Below are 26,565 nucleotides of genomic sequence, written 5' to 3'. Positions count from 1 at the left end.
GATGATGTCATGATGTGGCAATGGCTGTAAGTGTTTTTAGGTTTCGTTATCGGGTGAGTTTTGTTTTTTTTAATAATGTGTGTGTTTATGATGTGATAGCTGACTAAGAACGTTTTTAAACGTGTTTAGAGTTCTTATTATGGATACTCTTACTTTTCTATCGAATGTTTTCGTATATGTCAGGTGTGGTCAAAGCTAATAAAAATATTAAAATAATCACTAAGCTAATTATAATAGTTTCTATTGACCTAATACTTGATTTGAATTGTATACAATGCAAGACTCTGTGTTAATCCATCTCACTTGGTTATAAATTTTAAACAGCGATTAGGATTGGCAATCCACAAAGAACATGACAAAAGAGGCAACTGTCGAAACTTCATATTGAGTTGCTTGTAACTTGAACTTCATACAATAAGAACAAGCTACATATGCGATTCATCTTTAAACGACCCTTAAAGTCTCAATCATCAGCATATCTCGTTTTGAAAACAAAATCGGCCAGGTGCTCCAGATTTGCATTAACATAATACAACATGCGTTATTTGCATAAACATAAGTAAAAAGATTAATACTAAATCACCGAAATTATTACACACAAATATAATAATATAACATTCATTATCAAATGATGTGGAAACGTTTAATGACAAAATGCAATTGATATGACATATATTCCATCCATTGAAGGATATACTCATATTAGACCGGAGGGTATGGGGGCCGGCTTAGGCCCGGCGCCACACCCCCCACACCGCCCCCCATAGGAACGGCGCGTCTTCTCCGGCCTCCCAACGACGTGCTCGACGGGCCCAGTTTCTCTCTCCTCACACACACAACTATACATACATACATACATATATATATAAAGGGGTTCATCCCCCACCCCACTAGGTCCATCCCCTTTAGGCCGCGCTTACATGGCGGTGACGTGGCGACCCATATAAGCACCACACATGGCTCGTCCCATATGGCTCGTCCCAAGGGTATTAGACCACCACTAATACAAATCTATGTACAACCATATAAGCACCACACATGGCTCGTCCCATAGACCCCACAACCGCGCGGCTACAAGTGTGAAGCATTTTTTTATAATTTACATAACTATATTATTTCATATGTGTACAAGAAAGAGATAGAACTATATGGTCTTTTAATAATCCAAATACTCGAAATATTATCACAACTCCGATAACAAATAAAAATAAAAAATATACATATAATAAACTTAAACCTAATATATTTGTCGTTTGTAATGACTAAATACAGACAACTTGTTGGGTGTGAGTATACTAAGGGTGAAGGGGGTGCTCACCTAATAGGTGAGTCCCCTCTCTTACGCCAAACCAATCCCCGTGTGCCACGTCAACTCCCCTCTTAAACTCCCCTAACACCCCAATTTGATGGCGCCACTCCCCTCTTAACTCTCCTTATTTTTTTATTCAAAAAAAAAAAAAAGAAATAAAATGGTTTGATTGGCTGGAAATATGGGGCCCATCACCGCTCTCGTTGAACCACCACCGAATCCACTCACCGATTCGGGTCCCCGCAACGTTGGCGGCGGTGTTCCCGATCGGTGGATGTGGCCACCGCAAGCCCTCCCCGAGAACGCCCCCCCGTCCACCCTAAGAACTAGAGTAATTATTATTACTATGCTATGGTTTAAACGTAGTGTAATAAATATCAGGTTATCATAAAAGTGTAGCGTAACATATATATTATCCTAGCTCAAGCATAACTACTCTAGCGCTTTGCACAAGTCGCACGCTAAAATCTATTTGTGACGGATCCCACCCTCACATTCCTAGTACTCATCATCTTCTTGTACATGGTGGTTCTTTATGATTGTATGATGAAGTTTGCTTCTCAATAACTACTACCACCATCATCATGGTTGATCATGGGTACTAACCACCCATTCACATCCATAAGCATTGGTTTAAGCTGTTTATATTGTTATCTAAAAAGTTTGACCTGAAAAAGTCAAACTGCAACGTTTTCATAGGCATTTGGAGAAATACAACTAACACACATGGGAATATGCTTGTAAATGGGATATGATGGTGTTGTGTCAACAAAAGGATGTCAAATGCCATGTGTTGACAAAATGGAGCTAAAGTCAAGATTGCTTTTTGGTCAAAGTCAAAGTCAATGTGTGAACAAACACTAGTGCACCACATGAACAAAAAATCTCCAATCATAACACAATTGCCCTTTCAAATTGTTTTTCACATTCCCATTACGGTAAGAAATCATACCTCATGCATTTTTGAACTTCGGATGTCTTCGTGCTGTCTCTTCAGTCAAAACAAGGCTCAGTAGAGGATCGTTGCCAGTCCATGTTTGGGTGGAGTTGTTGTGGCGTGGGACCATGGCTGGCCCTGAGGGTGGGCAGGGAGGACTACCGGCCAGGACCCGATATTTTGAAGGGCACGCTATTTTAAAAAAAATCGATATGTATATGTAAAAAAATAAATTAATAGGGGGTTTACCCATACAAACACCAACATAAGCCCACTTATAAAACTAATTTTATGGTTTAGATTAGTTATTAGCCAATTGGCATTAGGTTTAGACCTTTAGTGAGCCCAATACCCAATTTCGTTAAGTTCTAAGGGCACGTTTTTTCAAGCTCGAACATGGTACACGAATTCTCAGGGTCGGCCCTGCGTGGGACTACCAAACCCATCGGTGCCATCCTTCTTTTGTTGTTGCCCTCCTTTACCCAGCTCAACCTTGTTTCCACCACCACCTTTACCACCGTCAACCTCCCAACGATTCCCCTTCAAAACGCCCAAAATCTCTACAAGTTCCCCATTAAATAAAAAAAAAAGCAAAGTTTCACTGCCACATAAAAGAATATCCTTCAAGGATACTACTAATCAACGCTAGATATAACTTAGCATCACTTTAAAAAAAATATCCTTCCAAATACTACTCATCAACACTAGATATAACCTAACAGTTAAAAAAAATTTGTAACATTAACACACCATAAATTTACTTTAATAAAATAAAATATTTATTTATACGTAATGACAACATGTTGAATAAAAAAAAAAAAAAACATTTCTATATGTGTTAAACTAACAGATTCGCCAGCAGCTCCTTCCTGTCAACACACAGAAAAAGTCCAACCCCAACCCCAACCCCAACCCAAAACCCAAATGATGGTAGCCACCTGTCTCCGGTCAAATCCTTAATGGCAGAAACCGACGTCCCCAAAAAATTCCGAGCCCTACTCGAAACCGCCGACCGAAAGTTCTCCAAAGTTCGCGATGCTCCGCCGTACGGCCGAGCTCCAAACCACTACTTCCCCAAAGTCTTCAAAGCCTACACCAAACTCTGGGACTTCCAGCAGAAAAACCGGGCTAAACTCGTCGAATCCGGCCTCCAACGCTGGGAAATCGGCGAGATCGCCTCCAGAATCGGTCAACTGTACTTCACGCAGTACATGAGGACCAGTGAGGCGAGGTTTTTGCTCGAATCCTACATTTTTTATGAGGCGATATTGAATAGAGGCTATTTTGAAGGCTCGATGGTGAAGGATCGAGGGCTTAGGTTTAAGGAATTGAGGTTTTATGCTAGGTTTTTGCTTGTTGCGGTTATTTTGAACCGCTGGGAGATGGTTAGGGTTTTGCTCGACCGGTTTAAGAAGCTTGTTGATGATAGTAAAGCCAAGTTTCCGGTATGCTTGACTGATTACATGATTAATTAGGTTTTCTAGTTTAATTTGAATTTATGTTTCTTTTTAGGTTAATTTTGTTTGATTGTGATATAATCAAGTGCTGTGGTTCTAATTATACCAGTAGCGATTTAAGGCTCTTGTTTGTTTTCGGGTACGGTTGATTGTGTGACATTGAATATTAGGAAGGAACTTTAATTGATAGTTTATAGTTATAAATCTTAACAAGTGTTTACCGGTGCGCTTGATTACATGATATTAATTAATTAGGTTTTATAGTAACTTAATTCAAAGTTATGTTTGTTTTTAGGTTAATTTTGTTTAGGGTAAATTACTTTTTGAGTCCCTGTGTTTTAGTGGTTTTAACTAGTTGAGTCAAAAAGCAAAAAGTTTAACGACCCGAGTCCCTATAAGCATTTTCATTAACCATTTGAGTCCTTTTGGGTCCAAATTTTAACCTTTTGAGTCCAATTTTTTGGACTCAAATCGTTATAAAATGAACAAAATTGGACTCAAAATGTTATAAAATAAATGACTAGGGACTCAGAACGTTAAACTTTATAATTTTGGACTCAAGTGGTTAAAACCACTAAAACACAGGGACTCAAAAAGTAATTTACTCTTTTGTTTAATTGGGATAGAATGAAGTGATTCTTTGATAGTTATAACTCTTAACAAGTGTATATAGAGGGGTGGTCTACTAGTTTGTTGGAGGAGGTTTCAGTTAAATGTGGAATAATGATGTTAATAGTTTATAAGTTAGTATCATGCTAATTTTATTTGTTCTGAATTAAAGTCATGTTGAAAATGTGTAACTGAAGCATTGTGAGTATTAGAAGATCGCTTTTCGGTACTTCGACTAGGGCAGGATAGGAATTAGGAAGAGTGACACATTCATTAGATTCTCGGATGTCGTTTTGTCACATCTAGTAGTAAGATGCCGTTTTACCGTTTTACGGTTCACGTAAGAACTATTGATTAATTAGGTTTTTTAGGAACCTAGTTTGAAGTTTTTTCCTTCACATATTGAATGTTTGTTCTTAGGGTAATTTTATTTGATCGGGATATAATGAAGTGATTATTGTTGTTTAGCTCGTTTTAATTGATAGCTATAAATTTTAAGATTTACAGAATAATCACTAGTGAAGCTAGTGTTGCTTACTTGCTTCTGGTCTCATTAATTGTGAACACAGTAATGTATCATGTTAGGAGCTTAAAAGGTTTTGAATTTTTTAACCATGTTTACACTTTTGAAAACCATACTGTTTACAGGACACCACCTTCAAGGAATGGAGGGTGGTGATGCAAGAAATGGTGCGGTTTATGAAAGTCGATGCACCCTTTTCAAACACTAGGCCTTTGCGATACTGTGCTATGTTCGATTCACACCCAAACTCACTTCCATATGTGGCACGTTTCCATGCTAAGAAGGTTCTAAAGTTGGGAGATGCATTGCTGATGAGCTATCACCGGAATGAGGTAAGTAGTTGCATAGCTTGCTGGTAACACATTTACATGTACGCCTCTCCGTTAATCTATTTGCGTTCTGGATATATGATTGCAGGTTAAGTTTGCAGAACTTACGATAGATACGTTCAGAATGCTGCAGTGCTTGGAATGGGAACCGAGTGGATCGTTTTACCAGAAGCAGCTCGTTGAAGCGCATGAGAATGGTACTTCAACTGATCAGTCTGCTACTTCGGGATTGATTGATATAAATTTAGTGGCGGATATGACCGATCCATCTTTGCCTCCAAATCCCAGAAAGGCGGTTCTATATCGCCCATCTGCAACGCATTTACTCGCTGTGAGTTGAAAACTTTTAGTGTTATGGTTATATATATGGAAAGTAAATCTGAAGATTTCATTAGGCCTGTAAATGAACCGAACGGACATGAACAAAGGCATGTTCGTGTTTGTTTGTTTAACTGTAACCGAACACAAATATATAACTGAACACATTTTTTGTTCATGTTCGTTTATTAAGAAAATGGGCATGTTCGTGTTCGTTTATGCTCGTTCATTTAAAACCTAAACGAACAGCTCACGAACGTAAACGAGACATAAACAAACAAACTTAAACGAAGTAACGAACATAATTTAACAAACAATAAAAACACAAATGAACATATTGACTAAACATAAACGAATATAAAGTAATTTTTTATCAAAGTTAGTGATCAATTATGATAAATTCCATTGGAAAAACGATTTCTATTAGTAGAAAGCCCAGTTACCAATTAGTTATATTTATATAAGTAATTAGAAAGTTCCTTTAATATTTATATAAATATAACTACTTATGTATTTAAATTGAAACAAACACAACCAAATGTAAATAAACAAACATAAATGAGCGAACAAAGCGTGTTCATGTTCTTTCGTTTAATACATGAACAAAAAGTTATGTTCATGTTCGTTCGTTTATCAAAGAAACGAACTTCCCGCCGAAGAAGTTCACGAACAGTTTATGAACGTTTGGTTCGTTTACAGGCCTAGATTTCATTCAAGTTAAACCATCATTTTGTGGATATCTGCAGGTATTGGCTGCAATTTGTGATGAGCTCCCTCCGGATAATGTTATGCTTATATATATAGCAGCGTCAGGTTACTTCTCGGGTCCAATTATCCAGCTTGAAATCGAATTGTGATTGCTATATAATAAACCACATACTGATTTGTGCCCTTTGCAGGAGATTCTGGTCAAGCTAGTGTCCCGCAGAAGCAAATATCTGGAAGCGTGAGAACGTCTTATAAGCTAAACACGGTTTACGAACGCAGTAAGTTTATGCCTGAAAGTATTTCAAATGGCAAGGGAGGCTCCAGTCATTCTGTTGAAAGTTGTGTGTGGTTAGGGCCCACTAGAAGCGGAGGTAGGAAGGAGAAAACCTCTTGTTTTTTGACACAGCAGGCCAAATATGTTGAAAAAATGCTCACGTTGTCTCATGTTTCTTACTGCAGGGTCTAACAACCTTTTCCCTGCTGATCTTATCCCTTTTACTAGAAGACCTGCTTTTTTCATTATTGACAGCGATAATAGCCATTCATTCAAGGCAGGTTTGTCGAAACTTGTACTTATTTTAATATGCAAACAGTTTATAGTGGATTACTGTTGTCTTTGTGATCGATCATATAGAAACTAAACAAGCCAATTTTTTTTTCTGGAACAGAGGAATTAATATAAACAACATAATTTTTTTTAATATGATTAGGAGTAATGATTTATTTTGGCAGTGACTGGTGAGATGGAAGTTTGCCAACCCATATCTACCCTGTTCCCTTTCTTGTACTTCTAACTATCCTTTTTTTAAAAACTAAAGTAGTTTGATATATGCTTTATTAGTTTATTAAAGCAAACAATATGTTTTGAGTTTCTTGATATTGTCATCGGTTTTGCATTATGAAGCCTAACATAAACAAAGGGACACCTTTCCTTTTTTCAGTCGTGATGAGGTCTCAGAACATAATCACTTGCTTCTCTTCCGAGAATTGAGTATTATTGTAGTTAAGTTAAGTAATGTATATGCTAAAGTTTTTGTAGTTATGATGAAGTTGGTGTGCCCTAGCTGTCACCTGCCCATTTAAGGTTTCTGACTTAGCCTTACAACCCTAGATGATGAAGGCATATGTATTTTTTCTATCTAGCCCAAAATCAAGGATTAATCATTCAATCGTTGAGTAAATTGCCATTTTAGTCCCTGAGGTTTGATCCAAATTGTCATTTTAGTCCAAATAGTTTTTTTTCTCCTCTGGGTCCCTGACTTTTCCATTTTCTTGCCATTTTGATCACATTGTCTAACTAAGTCTAAAAGTCTGGTTATAACCAGGGGTATTTTTGGCATAACTGTTGTTTAGTGATAACTAGGGATAGTTTACAACATAATTTATAATCCTCATACTAATTTAATGCCAAAAATACCCCTGGTTATAACCTGGTTTTTAGACTAAGTTAGGCAATGTGATTAAAATGGCAAGAAAAAGGAAAAGTCAAGGACCCAGAGAAGAAAAAAAAAACTATTTGGACTAAAATGACAATTTGGACAAAAACTCAGGGACTAAAATGGCAATTTACTCTTCAATCGTTGGTTAGCAGTTCATGTTATTATAACTTACAAAGTAGTTGATATTTTTTGTGTGGTTTCTTTTCTTTTAATGGTTACCATAGAATAATTTATATCTTGTGTGTAGTGGTCCTAGCCCAATGAGCCTTACCGCTTAAGGTTTGGTTTAGAGATTCAGACCTTGAATAGTGATGCAATCACAACCCCTTGGCCCTTATATTAGAACTTGAAACCATTAAAGCTTTACTCAGAAGCCGAATTTATCATATATGGAACAAGCTGATTAATATCTATGTGCTGCATCTTGAGGGGGTGTTAGTTATGTAATACATATTAGGTTATGTATTAGCTGGTATGTAGCCCAAATACCCAATGGGCCTTAGGGCTTAATTTAGCGGTAGTCCCTCATTCTACACATGCATGCCCCCTTTTATGATGTAAAAAAAATAGACAAGATATATACAATTTAGTTACATTATTTCATCTTGTCACTCGCTACAATAGACACACACACATATGTGATCTTCAATGTGTTCTCTTTTATTTACCTTGCAGATTTTACATGGTGCGGAAAGGGGGGAACCAGCTGCCCTGCTTCTTTCGCCTTTGAAACCGACATTCAACGGTCAGTCTAGCGGTGATATAACACAAAACGGAAGTCAGTTCACCTTGTTCTTGACGGCTCCATTACGCGCATGCTGGCAGATATTTGGCCTCACATTTTCGGATGATGAAGCGGTATGTGGACTATGTATTAAACGACATCTAACAAAGTTGTATCCACATGGTTTCTCATATATGTTTGGTTGCTTTCAGGACATTATGGAAGATGCCGAGAGCATCGTTTCAGCTGCCTTTGCAGAGTGGGAAGTAATACTGTGTACTTCAACAAATCTAGATCTAGTGTGGGCCCAAGTTCTCTCTGAACCTTTGTTAAGACGGATAATTCTCAGGTAAGTTGTGTTCCACACGATAGTATTAACGTAACTAGTTGAGGTGGCATGATGGGCGGGTCAAATAACCCTCAAAACAGGTTCGGGTTGAAACGGGTTATTTCTCAGTAATCTAGCAACGGGCTAGGCCAGAGGTTGGATTGTCCCACAAACACATTATTGTTTGGTTTTTAAAGTTTATATGATTTTTTTGTTGCATTACGGAAACAATATATTTACGATAAAAGTAAAATGCCATTTTCAACCCCGAGGTTTGGCCAGTTTTGCGACTTTCGTCCAGATGTTTGTTTTTCCGTATCTGGATCCAAACGGTTTGAAATCTTGCCATTTTCATCTGGCTCGTTAACTCCATCCATTTTTCTCCGTTAAGTTAGGGGTATTTTCGTCTTATTTGTTAACTTAAAGGGCAATTCAGTCTTTTTCAGGGGTATTCGGTTTTTTTACATAAAGTGAAAAAGACCGAATTGCCTTTAAGTTAACAAAAAAGACAGAAATACCCTTGACATAACGGAGAAAAAAGAATGGAGTTAACGAGCCAGATGTAAATGACAAGATTTTAAATCTTTTGGAGAGAAAAAAGAATGGAGTTAACGAGCCAGATGTAAATGGCAAGATTTTAAATCTTTTGGATCCAGATGCGGAAAAACAAACCTTTGGACGAAAGTCACAAAACTGGCCAAACCTCGAGGACGAAAATGGCATTTACTCTTACGATAATTATCTTAATCTTTTCGAGTAAAACAACCTGTACTAAAAATTGCATTTTTTCCCGTTACACATTTTGCCACTCTTAAAGAATGCTTCCAATTTCAATATTGTTTTATGTTGGCCAATAACAAACATCCTTCATTTGACTATTGTTTTCCAGATTCATACTCTGCCGGTCTTTGCTCACGTTTTTCGAGCGCGAGGAAGACAATGACGACTATGTACCCGTGTGCCTACCTCAACTTCCGGATTCTGTCTCGCCAGGCGCTGAAGTCGTCCAAACAGCTGTCGTGAGACTTGCGGAGCACCTAAAGGTTTCTGATTGTTTTCAATTCGACAATTTATAGGCATAAAAGTTAGGAGGCAGATATGTACATTCATTTTGAGTGAGGGGAGGGGGGTATTACCGGCTGGTTGGAGAGCGCGTATAGTTGTGGGTTTTTTATTCTGTGATGCAGGTGTAAAGGTTTGGTGATGTTAAGGTATAGACAAAAGTATTGATATTGAGTTTGTGTTTTATAGCTTTTGTTTTGTATAAGTGAAAGTAGATTGGTAGGTAGGCAGGGTGATTTTTAAGTTGTCATTGATAACCCAAAAAAGAAGATATTGCATTCTCTTGACATCTTTTGATTTGTTTATGCTCTTTGTAAACTTATATGTTGGAATAAGACCTTATTGAAATGCTTGATATATGATTTTGTTTTTGAAATGATTCATGGAATCTTAAATCTACAGTCATTTGGGTAAACCACCTAAGCCATTGAGCGCTAAACACCATGCTGCAAAGGCGTTATCAGGACACGCCTTGGGGGGGGGGGGGGGAGTGTAGTAACGAGTGTTATGCATGTGTATTAACGTCTCACCCGATTAAAAAAAATCCACTTGACAAGGGGTTCATCCCACTACAAGTCTTAGATATAGACTTAAGAGACTTGTTTAATATATTGAACTAATCAATCAAAATAAACAATGGTTAACCCTTCATCTTTGTAATGTACATTTAGTCATTGAACTCTCAAAATTCTGGAGGAGAGACTTGTTTATATATATATATATATATATATATTTTTTGAATGGCTAAACTTGCACACAATGGGGATTGAACCCATAACCTCTTACTATTCTACACCTTATCTAACTCACCAACACCATTGGGCTATTCCCAATGGATACTTGTTTATATAATTATGTCTAATCTTCTTTGAGTTGGGTTTGTGCAATTTGAGACTCACTTGGGTCTCTCTATTACGTGGTTTAAGTTACAGATCGCACTTTAACTAGCCTAACTAGTCAGCATGAAAGTCCTTAACCTTGATCCTCATTCTTGATTGAAATGTTAAGCCTTTATAAGATCAACAAGAACATTTACCTGGTTAGTAGATATTCTGCTGACTCACAACTTGGAACTCGTAGTTCTTTACCTGTTAGAACTTCAAATTTGGGGAGTTTTCCTTTCATTTTCTTTAATAAATTAAGCGACCTAATTAACATATACGAATCCTTGTTACTATCTAGCGATTTTTTTTTTTTTTCAAATTCGAATTACATTGAATAATTATGAAACATTTACTTAATTTGTCTTCACTAGTATCTCCTACTTCAAAGTTAAGAAAAAAATAATCACTAAATGATAACCATAATTCATATATGTTCCACTATATGTCACTTAATTTATATCTTCTAAAATACTAACATTTATAAAAGAAAATATATGGATATATACTTATTTTTGAACATGGGTTACTTTCAATGTTTTTAGCTTTCTTTGAAAAAAGGCGATATTATTAAAATGAAAAATCAAAGCCTTAGCAAGATGCTAAGGCAGTAGTAATGTACAGCAACAAAAGGAAAATACAATGGGATATTACAAAAGAACGTTATTTGAAACAACTGAACTCGCCCCATTCCTTCCATTCTAAATCCGTTTTTCCAGCCCTTGCTTTCACCCATAAGAACGAGAGTGCCTTAATGTCACCAACTGCCCTTGAAACGTGTGTTGTCTTACAATTGAATATTAAGTTGTTTCTATATCGTTGGCTGTCACGTATAACTGGGGTTTATATCAACTTGATATCAAAAATGCATTTTTGCATGGAGATTTGAAAGAAGAAATTTATATTGAGCAACCACCCGGGTTTGTTGCTCAGGGGGAGTCGGATAAGGTATGCAAGTTAAAGAAATCTTTGTATGGTCTTAAGCAATCTCCTCGTGCTTGGTTTGGGAAGTTCAGTACTGTGGTTACTGAATTCGGTTTAAAAAGAAGCTCGTATGATCATTCGGTGTTCTTCACTTCGTCAAAATTGGGATGCATTCTTCTCGTTGTGTATGTGGACGATATTGTAATTACCGGAAGTGATGAAGTCGGCATTCAGAAATTAAAAGGTTTTCTTGGAACTCGTTTTCAAACTAAAGATTTAGGAAGATTAAAGTATTTTCTGGGAATTGAAGTATCTCGGTGTAGAAAAGGGATTTGTTTAAATCAACGGAAATACTGTTTGGATGTTCTAAAAAAATTCCGGAATGATTGAAGCTAAGAATTGTGATGCACCGATGATACCGAACATGAAATTAAAAGCAGATGATGGGGACCTTCTTGAAGATCCAGAAAAACATAGAAGAATAATCGGTAAGTTAAACTATCTGACCATTACTAGGCCGGATATTGCTTTTCCAGTCAGTGTGGTTAGTCAGTTTATGTCATCCCCTAGAACTGCACATTGGGAAGCTGTTTGTCACATCCTCAAGTATCTAAAAGGTGCTCCGGGTCGAGGTATCTTGTATCAGAATCATGGTCATCATATAGTAGAAGGCTTTACAGATGTTGATTATAACGGGGACCCGACAGACGTTCTACTACCGGGTATTGTGTTTTTGTTGGAGGCAATCTTGTGTCATGGAAAAGCAAGAAGCAAAATGTGGTATCCCGTTCAAGTGCAGAATCAGAGTATAGGGCCATGGCGCAAACCACATGTGAGCTAGTTTGGATTCGAAACCTTCTTAACAAGATTGGGTTTAGGCAAACGAAACCCATGAATTTATGGTGTGATAACACAGCAGCTATTCATATTGCAAATAACCTCGTGTTTCACGAAAGAACCAAACACATAGAGGTGGATTGTCACTTCACCCGGGAAAAGCTTGAAGATGAAACGATTACAACGCCTCATGTCAGAACTGGAGATCAATTAGCAGATGTGTTCACCAAAGCCTTGCCCGGAAACAAAATTTACTCTATTTGTAACAAGCTGGGCATGGTCAACATATATGCTCCAGCTTGAGGGGGAGTGTTAAATAAAATAAGATAAAATATCCACTTGCTAGCCAATTATTTGTTTCAGTAGATAATGTTTCTAGAATAATTATTCTGCAGCTTGCCTATTAGAATATTAGTTTCTTATCCTAAAAATAGCATGTATATTGTAACCTTTCATAATGTGAAATACAAGTTGTTCTTTGAGTGTTCACCATCAGTTTTCAGTTTTTTCATCTAGTAAATGAGCCGGGCCAAGCTTATTTAAACTTGTTTATGAGCCGAACCCGAACCTAATAATGATGTGGTTGTTTAGTAAATGAGCCCGAGCTTCACTTATCGAGCCTAAACATCATCATCATACTCAGTAAATCCCACCAATAGCAAAGCTAAGGTAGGGTCTGAGGAGGGTAAGATGTAGACAACCTTACCTCTACCCCGTTGGAATAGAGAGACTGCTTCCAGTGAGACCCCCGGCTCGATTGTAGTTTTGCATCAAGCCTTAGACATAAGGCTCATAACACTCAGCAATTGAGACAAATGCCGATTAGTGCATAATTAACCATCCGCCTCTTTTAACGTTATTTTCACGAATCACCATTGTCTCAATTAACCATCTGCCATTGTGGAAACTATAAGGTTGAAGCTTCATTCGTTCAAGTTCAAGAAAACGGATCGTGTTAGCAGACTGTTGGAGGAATGGAAGATTGCATCGGCGGATGTGATAGTGGATGACTAGTTAGCTGGTTATGTTATGTTGTTGATTAATTTGTTAGCTGAGTAGTCGGTAATTGGTTTCAATCTGTAGTGTTGCTTTATGCTTGTTTTACATTGGTAGTGGCATGTTACTCCAATGAACTAGAGCGGTACTCTGCCCTCTACTTGTGTTTTTTGGTTTTTGATAGTAATACAAATTACCAGGGTATACCCTTTTACCCAAAAAAAAAATATCGTCTCTTGGAATACAAATCACCAGAGTACAATCATTGTTGCTTTTGGACAGCATGGACTCTATGAGAAAACTCTTGGCTTTTTTAAGAAGATTGAATTGCATGGAATTGAACCAAATGGGATCACGTTTCTTAGCCTGCTGTCGGCTTGTGGTCATGCAGGTATAGATAATTCCGGCCAGATTCCGGCAAAAACCTTGAAATTCTGGCAATTTATCCTATCTACTTCAAAATACGGGTCGAAGGTGTTAAAACATGTCTACTTAAAAAATTGCATATAACTATGTGTGTATATACGTATAAAACTGAAAATTACATATAAAATCCAAATCCGATTAATCGCTAGTCGGTACCCCACCAGCAGACTAGCGCCTAGAGATTCTTACAACACTGCTAGCGGTTCGCAAGGTGACCCGTTTAACCAGTTTATTTTTTTATTTTATGTTTTTAAAAAGTGTTTTTATGTCATAACGTAAACTGGTTTGGTATTTTGTGCCAAAATACCGAACACGACTTGTTTAGCACTCCTACTTTTGAACCCTATAAAGTTACGTGTTTCGACATGTTAACCGATCCAACCATTTTGCCACCTCTGCTTGTTACAATGGACTTCATCGGTGATGCAGGTATGGTGAAGGAGAGTTTATATTGGTTTGACTCGATAAAAAACACTTACAAGGTGGCACCGAGGTGTGAGCACTACGCTTGTTTGATCGATATCTTGGGTCGATCCGGTCAAGTCGAGACCGCATATAAGATGATTCAAGAGATGCCATTTGAAGCCGATTTGGGAGTATGGGGTGCGCTTCTCGCAGGGTGTCGTTTTAGTTTGAATATCGAGTTAGCCGAATTAGCTGCACGGGAACTCATGAAGTTATTTCAAAATAAAAATAAGAGAGGTATTTTGGAATTTGAAACAATCATTTTCACATTTTTATTTCATTCCTCTACTCTTATTCCCATCACCAAACAGATGAACCAAAAACAACTAAACTGACTGCCATCATTAACCAGATTCACTTGGCGTCTTCGTAGGCCGCTGCATGAACCCCAAGAGCAGCTCGGCCCGACGGGTCAAGATTTTTGGACCACGATGCATCCCACTCTACCGCCTTAGCCGTGCTGCATGCCACACTTGGACCCCCTGGAACCGTTAACCTTGCAGCATTCTGCGTCAAATAGCACACACGTTAAGCCGACACCATTTTTATAAATAAATTATTAATGTATTAATAAGGTACCTTGGGGAAGAACTTTTCAAAGATTTTGCGATAGTAGTACGCTTCTTTAGTTGCAGGGGTGTTTTCAGGATAAACAAAGTTTGCATTTGCTAGCATCGAATCGGTAACCTGAAAACATCGTTATTGTCCGTCTTAGTTACTACTAATGTTGGATTTTACGCACAACATGAGTTAAGTTTTGGAACCAATCACAAACCTGTTTGTTTGCGTGATCCCTCAACCCATCGATCCAGCTGTATCCAACTCCGTCACTGAACTGTTCCTTTTGCCTGTATAATATATGCTTTGGCAGATACGGCTTCTCGTCATCATCGAACGCGTTGCGCAACACCCATTTCTCAATCCTCCCATTATCACGGTCAATCTATAATGAAAATTTACGAGATAAATTATTTTATATAAATAGAGTTAATTACTGTTTTCGTCCCTGTGGTTTGTCAAAAATCACTATTTCAGTCCATTAGTTTAAAAATTGCGATTTCAGTCCCTGTGGTTTCACTTTCGTAACCATTTCAGTCCACCTCGCAACCATTTCAGTCCCTATACTTGCAGAATAAATGGATTGAAGTGGTTACGAAAGTGAAACCACAGGGACTGAAATCGCAATTTTTAAACTAATGGACTGAAATAGTGATTTTTGACAAACCAACAGGGACGAAAACAGTAATTAACTCTTTTATATAAATAAGTGAATAATTTTTTTATAGACACATCCTAAATTCAGTTTTTACCATCTTCCACTTTGGGTCAATGCTCATTGCAACGTTAATGAACTCCTTATCGAGAAAAGGCACACGCGCCTCAAGACCCCATGCTGATGTGGACTTATTTGCCCTCAAGCAATCGTACAAATGAAGAGCCTTGATCTACATGCACACGCACAACATTAACCACAAACATATTATAAAAAAATGAAGAGTAAAATGCCATTTATGTCCCTGAGGTTTGGTCAGTTTTGCGACTTTCGTCCAAAGGTTTGTTTTTTCGCATTTGGATCCAAGAGGTTTGGAATCTTGCCATTTTCATCCGGATCGTTAACTCCATCCATTTTTCTCGGTTAAGTCAGGGGTATTTTCATCTTTTTGTAAACTTAAAGGGCAATTTGGCTTTTTCACTGTATGTACAAGCATTTAGCATAATGTACAAGTATTCAAAAGACCGAATTGCCGTTTTAACTAACAAAAAAGACGAAATTAACCCCGACTTAACGGAGAAAAATTGATGGAGTTAACGAGCTGGATGAAAATGTCAAGATTTCAAATCTTTTGGATGAAAAACAAACATTTGGATGAAAGTCGCAAAATTGACCAAACCTCAGGGACGAAAATGGCATTTTACTCAAAAATGGAAAAAGAAAAGTAAAAAAAAAAAAAAAAAAAACCTTTCTACATGTTTCTTCATGAAACTCTTCCTTGTTTGGAGCCTTGTGGAAATACAAGTAACCACCAAATATTTCATCCGATCCTTCACCGGAAAGAACCATTTTTACACCCAAAGACTTGATTTTGCGCGACATGAGAAACATTGGTGTGCTAGCTCTAATGGTGGTTACATCATAGGTTTCGATATGGTAAATCACCTCCTCAAGCGCATCAATTCCTTCCTAAAATAGTTAAAATGATGAACATATGCATTGATGCATGCATGCATGCATGTAAATTAGGTTTTTTTTTAGACTAAATTGCAGAAATCAACCTTTATGTTATACCCAAACTACGCTTCGTACCTTTCACTATAAAATCGGCAAAAACCAGCCTTTATGTTCATGTTTTGCTACAAAGTATAACCTTTAACACAAACGATGTTAGTTTTCTTGGTTAACTGCATTGCATGTGAGGGTATTACTGTCATTTCCCATTTATTTTTAATGAGTTTTTATTATATAAGCCCTAAATACAAAATGCAGGTTGTCTTCCCCAATTTTCTTCCCTCAAACCCAAATTGTCCCTCAAACCGGCTCAAGCAGCAACCGGAAACAACCGGTAGACAATCAGTGAACCGTACACACTGTCTTATTCATTTGCAAGTCATTCCAATGGCATTTGGTAAACATTTAGTTTGTGTGCATTACTGTGTGTACTTTCTCTTCTTCTTCTTCATCACTCTAAACCCACATGCTCTGTTTCATTACACCACCAAAAACCTTTAATTGATTCACAAATTTCTTCATAAACTCAAACCCATCACACTTCATGAATTTCGTCCCCTAAAACCCAACAATTTCCCCCAAATTTCGATCATTTTGTCTTTGATTTCCCCCAAAACCCTATACACTCTGTTTCAGGTCATTGTTGTTTATTCTGTGTGTCAGTTTAAGCTTTGTTAATAGTTGTATTGATCTGCTAATTGATTTTGAAATTGCATGGGTTTTTTATTTTATTTTGTGTGGGTAGTTTCTTAATTGATTTGATGATTTTTCGTAAGCTTTAAGAATAAACTGAATGTTGCTAAATTGATTTTGAAATTGTTTAGTTTAATAATACCTTAATAGCTTAATTGAAGTCATAATTTTGCACCATTTTTTGTGGGGGTTCTTTTTTGACTAACCTTTGCTTCGAACAGGATCCCGATCTAAATTGTATTGTTTTTGTTGTAATCTGTTGGATGATGTTGTTCGTGTAATCGCTTCTGATTTTGCAGAATCGGTTCCGATTGCTGGTACATGTGTTTGTATACATCGCCCTTCCTTTTGATTGTGTTTCTTCTGCATTGTCACTGTTATACGGTTTCTACATGGTCTGATTTGATTGTGTTTTTCATATGATTTGAATTTCATAGTCTGTAAAAACTATGTTTTGTTTATTTCAGGATTATCGGTTTGGGGATGCTCACAATTATTATAATCTACTAGTTGGATAGTTTGTTAAGAGGAATGTGTTCATTAGTTTGATTGAAGATTAAGGTTTCGGCGTTTGGAGTATTTTGGGGTATGTCTGGACTCCATTGAAGAGTGAGAAGAGGAAGAAGGAGAAGATGAAGAAGAAGTCAAGAAGAAGTGAGTTTTTATTAATAAATAAAAGATTGTATTAATTTAAAAGTAAAAGACTTAAATGCCCTCATGTGCAAGGCATGTGAGTCCATTTAACTGAATTTTTTGACGTGGTTAGTGCTAAAGGTTATAGGGTGTAATAAAACATGAACATAAAGGTTGGTTTTTGCCAATTTCATAGTGAAAGGTATAAAGTGCAGTTTGAGACAAACATAAAGGTTGTTTTCTGCAATTTTGTCTTTGTTTTATACCAATTTAGATAGAAAAGATTTACCTGAACCGTAAAGTAGAACTCATGGTGGCGAGTGCCAAGATAATCAGCTACCTCTCTGGCAGCAACCAAATCAGGAGAACCCTGAAAAAAAAATCGGCTTCATTTACAACTGGTATTTTGACCCGCCGCGCGTTGCGGCGGCGTCGAAACTTAAAGCAACTTGAACTTATACCGTCAAATAATTGACCCGATCACCCGACTCGTTTTCGAACAAAATTTACATTAAAACGTAGACCAACTGAAAATGCACATGAAAATAAGCATGAAAATGTATTATATTTGACCTGACTCATTACCGAGAGAATTTACTTCGATACGTATACCAACTTGGATTTATAACGTAACGTACTTAAATATAAGCAGTTAAGCACGTAAGAAAATAGTGTTTTTTATGTTAAAGAATGGTACCACGCGTTGCGGCGGAGTTGAAACGTGAAGTAACTCGAATTTATACCACCTAGTGAAAACGTATTATATATGACCCGACTCATTTCCAAACATAACGTAGACCAACAAAAATGTAAATGAAAATAAGCCCGAAAACGTATTATTTGACCCACGTACATAAAAATAAGCACATAAAACTCGAGGGGGTTAAAATGACGTTTTATAGAGTTTTTAGAAAGCTGAGGGGGGTGTAAGTGGCAATGCTAAAAGTTGAAGGGTTGAATACACAAAAAGAAAAAAGAAAAAAAAAACATGGGTTGAACGGTATTGTTGTAAATTTGGCCAAGAAAAATAGAAGTTGTGTCTAAGGTACTATTCCCAAGACACCCTCTTTTGTTACATTAATAATTTTTAGAATTTAAATTTTGTATTTCTCTTGAATCCAAATAAAGAGTTGATAATAAAACAATATTGACCTTCAATCCGATGCAAAAAGTATGCAACTGCGATCCCCACTGGCAATAAGCTTCCGAATCAACGAGATGACGTGAAGCAACAGCGGCAACGAGAGACGAATCAAGGCCTCCGGAAAGAAGAACACCGAAGGGGACATCGGTCATAAGTCTTTTAATCACAGCCTGCAAGTATATAAATTTTACAATCATGTATTAACTCACATATAAGTAATATCGATGAAATAAATTTAAAATAACCTTCTCAAACGCGTTGCGTAGAACAAGGGGATCATATGGAGTTGACGGAACGAGTTCTGACCACCATGGGGGGTTATACCACCGTCTCAGCCCACCTGTGACGTAAATATAAAAACTTGATTATTTTGGTTTATTTAATGAATATAAAATGGTAATTAGAAATTTAGAATATTAGATTGCTTGATTGAAGGATTACGCATACCGTTTTTGCTAGAATATATGTGCCCAGGAAGGAACGACATAAACTGTTCACAATCATCACTCAACGCCTTCATTTCCGATGCAAACCACACTGAACCTGTACATCAAATTCTTCGTTAAAATTTTTTTTAATATACATACCTGTTTTTTATTACAAAAAATGGATATGCGTACCATCGAGGCCCCAACCGATGTAAAGTGGAGTGATCCCGATCGCGTCCCTCGCTGCTATGTAACTTTTATTGCGAGTGTCGAGAAGCACAAAGGAGAACATTCCATCCAACATATGCACAAAGTCTTCTCCATGTTCTTCATACTAGTAAAATCCATAAACCGGGTTAACAGAACTTATCAAGAACATAGTTGTCGATAGCGAATAGCGACAAATAGCGACAAGGCATGGCTAGGCTACGTAGCGAATAGCGACAAATAGCGACGGCAATTTTATAAATAGCGATTACACTAGAAAAAGAATTTTGAAAATTTTTATATGTATATTACATCAAAATACCCTTGTATATATGCTATTTTACATGTATATTTAACAAAAACCTATAAATCTAGCTATTTTATAGCTATAACCCTTTATAACACTAAAAAAATTAAAAAAAATAAAAAAAAAATAATAACTGTCGCTAAAATCGCTATTCATCGCCATGACCAACTTAGCGAAACATAGTCGCATCGCCATAAAGCGCGCTATAGCGACCGCTATGGTCGCTATTAACAACTATGATCAAGAATAAAAATTTGGACAAATATACCCTCTATGCACGAGTTACAAAGCGACTTACAAGATGGGCGATCACTTCACAGTCGCTTCCGGTATTGAACTTATGAGACTTCAGTTGCTCCCTCAACTCTTTATGGTTGTAAATCTCCCCGTTCACCTAAAGACAAGATTATGGTCGATTAAGATAAGATAATTTGATGACACGCGTGGTTGGATGTAACTTACAAGTGATGAAAAAAGAATATTGCACTTACTGTGACGATGATCGATTTGTCTTCATTATAAAGCGGTTGATCTCCAGAAGCAGGGTCGACGATCGCTAAACGCTGATGAGCAAGATAACAGTCTTCTTCGCTGTGCAGCCCACTCCAGTCGGGACCTCTATGGCGCAACCTAAAAGAGTAAAAATAAAATAATTAAATAAATAAAGATAGAAACAGACGGTTTAGAACTTACCTAATGTAATTCAAATGTTGATAAATTCCACTTCAAATTCTGAAACACTTATAGTTGAAGAATCTAACTAACTCTTAAAATACTCGTGTACCTGCACCTCGTAGGATCTGAACCCTCCACCTCACACGCGCTTTTTAAAACTAAGCTAACTAGTTAAAAAGATTGAGATTCTTAATTCCAAAACCTAAATAACTATCACCACATACAACTTTAGGCCAAACCGACTCGTATTCTATGCAGTCAATATCGGCGATATATCGGTTATACCCGTCCCCTAGTAAAATATTGATGTCAAATATCGGTCAGAACATCGGTACCAATATTATCGGTGATATTGACCGATATTTGACCACAGTTGACAATAGCGATCGCTACGGGCGCTATAGCGAATAGCGTGGCGTATAGGTCCATGCTCGGCGCTCGCTATATGGTCTGTAGCGATAGACAACGGCCTTTAAAAATATTGTTTTCTTAATATAAATAGCAATTAAATATAGCTATAAAATAGCTGGATTTTAGGTTTTTGTTAAATATACATGTAAAATAGCGGATATACCAGGGTATTTTGATATAACATACACAAAAAAAAAAATTAAAGTTTTTTTTTCTAGCATATCGCTATTTATAAAATAGTTCCCGCTAGTTATCGCTATTCGCTATGTAACAACTATGTATTTGACCGATATAACCGATATATCACTGAATTATTATTTATTAGTGTTAAATTACTATTATATATAAATTTTGCATGATATTAAAATTACCGATATCCCACCGCAATAACCTATACCTCAAATATCGGTCAACCGATATATGATATTTTACCGCATTAACTGCATAGCTCGTTTTACATAAAACTTTTACATTTCACACACAATATATAACACTTTCTAACAGATCAAAAGTTAACACATCAAATAACTGAAAAAAAAGCACAAAACCTAAACAAATGAAATCTAATCAATAAATAACCGAGTAAATAATTAAATCGACAGAAAAAGGTATAGAAAAATGTAGAAAAAATGGTATTAAATTAATTAAATATTAATAATAATAAGTACCGTGAAGAGAGTTCAAGGATTCTGGCCCGTTTAGCCTGAGAGCAATCGACACAACCGAAAACGGCGAGTATTCCACACATGGCGGCTGGCAGATAATGAAAACCAGAAAGGGTTTGGAATCTGTGAGTGAGTGGAGGCTTGGCTGCGCTATGAATATACTATACTGCTGTCATACATTTGGCAATTTTTTTATATTTATTTTGTCGGGTTAACCCGTTAACCCGAATTACATTTAATTAATGGTTACAGAAATGTATGTTTTAAGTTCCTTTTATTTTATTTGTAATAATAATGAGAATATCAGTTACAAAAACGTAATTAATTCCTGGTCAGTGCACGATTTTCGTTTTGGCTCAAATGTAATAGAGAAGAAAAGGTGGGGGTCTAATCGAAATTGCTGAATCGAAGCTTACCTGCTGGCTGGCTGATTGAACCTTACCTTCCTTCCTTGCAATGAAAGAAGATAGACAAGAGGAGTACCGCTGCTTTACTTGTTTGTTTAGGGTTATTTTAACAGTTAAATGTATAGTTGGTCCTTTTGGTTTGCAAATATTGCAGATTTAGTGTAAGTGGTTTCATAATTACACATTTGATGCTAGTAGTTGTAAATATCGCACTCGTATGGTCCTTATCACTAACATTTGTTAAGTTTTCCAGTTAAGTTCATGTTAAATGACCAAAATACCCTTACTTATTAACAAAACCCACCAAATTATATAAGTTTTCAGAGGTCTCTCTTCAAACAAGTAGCACAAGTGCACAACCACAACCACTGAACACCCACCACCACCACCATCTCATCTCCACCCGAACACCCACCACCACCATCTCACTTCCGCCACTTCTCACCCAAGCCCGGTTTTAGTGCTGGGCAGCCCGGGCAGACGCCAAGGTCCAAAGGGTTTGTAGGGCCCGACAAAATTTCAAGGCTTAGATTTTTAAGTGAGCAATGTTATGTTAAATGTTTAATAAATGAGTTTAATATCAAAAAAAAGAAGTTAGCTCAATAGTTAAGACACTCAAATTTAAAAACCAAAGTCAGAGGTTCTAATTAATTAACAGTTAATGTTTACGGTTATAGTCTTAAGGTCATGAGTTCAAACCTCATTATTAACTTTTATTTTTAGTTAATGATTTTGTAATGATTCATTTTCTAAAAACAATATTAACGTTTTATAAAGTGAGATTACGCGACATGTTATGCCTAAGAACATCACTAATTTGAATCACATATTTAAATATACATAGGTGTATAAACATATTTTATCAAACTACACAACTTTTGGTTTATTTTGTTTATTTTGTAACAATTATCGTCATATTGTGGTTTCTTGATATATAACTGATGAGTTTATATTATAATAAGTGCGCCCAATTTTTTTTGTTTCGTCCGAGGCCCAAATTTTTTTATCGTTCTCGGAGACGGCCCTGTTCTCACCTCCACCCCCGAATACCAAAACACCCACCAACACCGGATCTGCGGGCTCCGACGAGAAACACCACCGGGAAAACGGATCTGCTTGCTTATGATTCTCACATATTGTGGTTTTCGTTTTTGGTAGATAACGGAGTCAATATCCAGTTTCGCAAGCCAGTTGACCTCTGGTTTGACTTTGTTAACGTCGCTCAAATACTCCTCTAAAGGACGATCATTTTCGAAAGTACTGGAATCTTTGAATGAATTATTTCCGAATTAGAGCTTAATAATCCAAATTACAGGCAAACAGAGGGAAAAACAATAAGTTAATGAACCTCTGTAATCGACGCCAGAATTCAATTTGACAACAGGTCTGCCTCGAATGTATTTAAGATAATCAGATGGGGTTTTGGTTGTTGATGAACCTTTCTCTGCAGAAAGATTAAAAAAACATGGTCATCACTTTATTCTTGTTTTTTTGAAAATTTCACTAGAAAACCTACAAACTCGGGTTTTAGCTCCAAACAGCTCCATACTTTCCTCTATGATCATGCTCATAAATTTCTCCATCTCGAGTACAATTGCAGTGGTGGGGGGAGAGGGGAAAAGAAGATGAGTGCGAGCCATATTTATTTTTTATTTTTTTATTGTTTAATGGCAACCTAGTCATTTCGTATACATTTAACTGAAAAAAGTAATATGGGTTAGTGATAAGGATCACCCAAGTATAAAATTTTCAAAGTGAAAAATACCAAATCGCCCTTTGTGTTAACAAAAAAGACGGAAATACCCTTGACTTAAAACTTAACAAAGAAAAGAATGGAGTTAACGAGCCAGATGAAATGGCAAGATTTTCAAATCTTTTGAATCCAAATGCAGAAAAGCCAACCTTTGGACGAAATTCGCAAAACTAGCCAAAGTTCGGAGAGGAAAATGGCATTTTACTCTTACGAGAATTATCTTAATCTTCATGTAAAACGACTTGTACTGAAAATTGAATATTTTTGTCTGTTGCACATTTTGCCACCCTTAAAGTATGATTCCAATTTCAATATTGTTTTATGTTGGCCTATAACGAACATCCTTAATTTAACTCTTGTTTTCCAGATTCATATTACGTCGGTCTTTGCTCACGTTTTTCGAGCGCGAGGAAGACGATGACGACTACGTACCCGTGTGCCTACCTCAACGTTCGGATTCTGACTCGCCAGGCGCTGATGTCGTCCAACCAGCTGTCGTGAGACTTGCGGAGCACTTAAAGGTTTCTGATTGTTTTCGGTTTGACAATTTATAGGCATAAAAGTTAGGAGGCAGATATGTACATTCATTTTGAGTGAGGGGAGAGGGTTATTACCGGCTGGTCGGAGAGCGCGTATAGTTGTGAGTTTTTTATTTTGTGATGAAAGTGTAAAGGTTTGGTGATATTAAGGTATAGACAAAAGTATTGATATTGAGTTTGTATTTTACAGTTTTTGTTTTGTATTAGGGGGGAGGGGTGGTCATCACTTGCAAAAGTTTCGTCACTCGCAACATCCAATCAAATTCCGCCATGTCATCAACCATTATTCCATCACTCACAACTTTTTTTAGTGGCAATGATCATCACTCACAACACCCAACAATAAACCCTCACACCCCCTCACATCCATTTATCACTCACAGCCCATCACTCGTTGATTTTATCACGCCAAACCTTCATCACTCGTTGAATATGTTGGTGGCGGTGGGAATTTCACCAAGTTTCATCACGCACAAAATAGCCAATCACCCCAATCCCCTAAGTGAAGTAGATTGGTAGTTAGGGAGGGTGATTTTCAATTTGCCATTGATGACCCCAAAAAGAAGATATGGCATTCTCCCCTTGACATCTTTTGATTTGTTTATGTACTTTGTAAGCTTGTATATTGGAATAAGACCTTATTGAAATGCTTGATATATGATTTTGTTTTTTAAATATTTCATTCATGGAATCTTAAATCTACAGTCATTTGGGTAAATCACCTAAGCCATTGAGCGCTAAACACCATGCTCCAAACAAGGTTGGAGAACTCGCTAGTCGCTAGTCGGCTGGTGAAGTGGGTGGGGGGATGTAATTTTTAGTTTTATGTATACATATACACATTTTTATTGGTAAATATTTTAAGTAGCTAGATTTTAACTCTTACTCAACTATTTTTTTAAGTATACAAGATTAATTGTTGGAATTCACATGGTTTGGTTGGAAACTGGCCGGAATTTAGAGGTTTTGGCCAGAATATACATGTTTTTTGCCGGAATCGACAATTTTTGGCTGGCCGACTAGGCCCGACTTTATTCAGTTACTAGCCGACTAGCGATTAATCACCGACTAGTCGCAATTTTTACAACACTGGCTGCAAAGACGTTATCAAGGTCGGGAGTTCCGAGGAAAATGGCATTTTACTCTTACGAGAATTATCTTAATCTTCAAGTAAAACGACTTGTATTGAAAATTGAATGTTTTTGTCTGTTGCACATTTTGCCACCCTTAAAGTATGATTCCAATTTCAATATTGTTTTATGTTGGCCTAGAGTTAATTACATAGTTAGTCCCTGTGATTTGCACAAATTAACATACTTAGGTACTAATAGTTTAAAATCACATTCTAGGGTATTAACTTTTCATTTTGTAACGTTTGAAGGTATTTACGTTATTTGTAGATTTAAAATCACATTCTATTAGTACCTAAATATGTTATTTTGTGCAAACCACATGGACTAACTATGTTAATACCCTAGAAGTTAATACCTCCAAACGTTACAAAATGAAAAGTTAATACCCTAGAAGGTGATTTTAAACTATTAATACCTAAGTATGTTATTTTGTACAAACCACAGGGACTAACTATGTAATTAACTCGTTGGCCTATAACAAACATCCTTAATTTAACTCTTGTTTTCCAGATTCATATTACGTCAGTCTTGCTCACGTTTTTCGAGCGCGAGGAAGACGATAACGACTACGTACCCGTGTGCCTACCTCAACTTCCGGATTCTGATTCGCCAAGCACTGAAGTCGTCCAAACAGCTGTCGTAAGACTTGCGGAGCACTTAAAGGTTTCTGATTGTTTTCGGTTTGACAATTTATAGGCATAAAAGTTAGGAGGCAGATATGTACATTCATTTTGAGTGAGGGGAGGGGGTTATTACCGGCTGGTCGGAGAGCGCGTATAGTTGTGAGTTTTTTTATTTTGTGATGAAAGTGTAAAGGTTTGGTGATATTAAGGTATAGACAAAAGTATTGATATTGAGTTTGTATTTTACAGTTTTTGTTTTGTATTAGGGGGAGGGGGTGGTCTTCACTTGCAAAAGTTTCATCACTCACAACATCCAATCAAATTCCGCCATGTCATCAACCATTATTCCATCACTCACAACCGTTTTTAGTGGCAATGATCATCACTCACAACACCCAACAATAAACCCTCACACCCCCTCACATCCATTTATCACTCACAGCCCATC

The 26,565-nt window shown here is 36.9% G+C and overlaps 2 protein-coding genes across 5 annotated transcripts; one reads left to right on the top strand and one right to left on the bottom strand.

Moving 5' to 3' along the window:
- Window positions 1-3,090: 3,090 nt before the first annotated feature.
- Window positions 3,091-10,102, top strand: LOC110910681 (protein SCAI). Its single transcript, XM_022155287.2, has 9 exons — window positions 3,091-3,691; window positions 4,961-5,167; window positions 5,253-5,495; window positions 6,229-6,295; window positions 6,382-6,561; window positions 6,650-6,741; window positions 8,305-8,487; window positions 8,566-8,702; window positions 9,571-10,102. The coding sequence occupies exons 1-9, from the start codon at window positions 3,206-3,208 to the stop codon at window positions 9,755-9,757; spliced, it is 1,782 nt and encodes a 593-aa protein (XP_022010979.1). The 5' UTR covers window positions 3,091-3,205; the 3' UTR covers window positions 9,758-10,102.
- Window positions 10,103-14,465: 4,363 nt separating this feature from the next.
- LOC110910680 (asparagine synthetase [glutamine-hydrolyzing] 2) lies at window positions 14,466-22,171 on the bottom strand. Of its 4 annotated transcripts, none has more exons than XM_022155285.2 (14): window positions 22,079-22,153; window positions 21,666-21,807; window positions 20,403-20,541; window positions 20,210-20,305; window positions 19,590-19,731; window positions 19,417-19,512; window positions 19,215-19,309; window positions 18,978-19,139; window positions 18,115-18,195; window positions 16,233-16,454; window positions 15,583-15,717; window positions 15,048-15,215; window positions 14,852-14,959; window positions 14,466-14,779 (listed from the first exon to the last, which is right to left on the bottom strand). In XM_022155285.2, exons 2-14 carry the CDS (start codon window positions 21,743-21,745, stop codon window positions 14,627-14,629), a joined length of 1,677 nt encoding a protein of 558 aa, XP_022010977.1. In that variant the 5' UTR covers window positions 21,746-21,807; window positions 22,079-22,153; the 3' UTR covers window positions 14,466-14,626. The 4 variants fall into 4 exon arrangements, with proteins under 4 accessions (XP_022010977.1, XP_022010978.1, XP_035840053.1 ...); XM_022155286.2 differs by having other exon boundaries at window positions 14,477-14,779; window positions 21,666-21,750; window positions 22,079-22,171; XM_035984160.1 differs by having other exon boundaries at window positions 14,477-14,779; window positions 21,666-21,823.
- Window positions 22,172-26,565: the final 4,394 nt, after the last annotated feature.

This window comes from Helianthus annuus, chromosome 15 (genome assembly GCF_002127325.2).
Source record: "Helianthus annuus cultivar XRQ/B chromosome 15, HanXRQr2.0-SUNRISE, whole genome shotgun sequence".
NCBI classification, from domain to species: Eukaryota; Viridiplantae; Streptophyta; class Magnoliopsida; order Asterales; family Asteraceae; genus Helianthus; species Helianthus annuus.
Note: the sequence above shows the minus strand (reverse complement) of the source record. Positions and strands in the feature narration are given on the sequence as shown.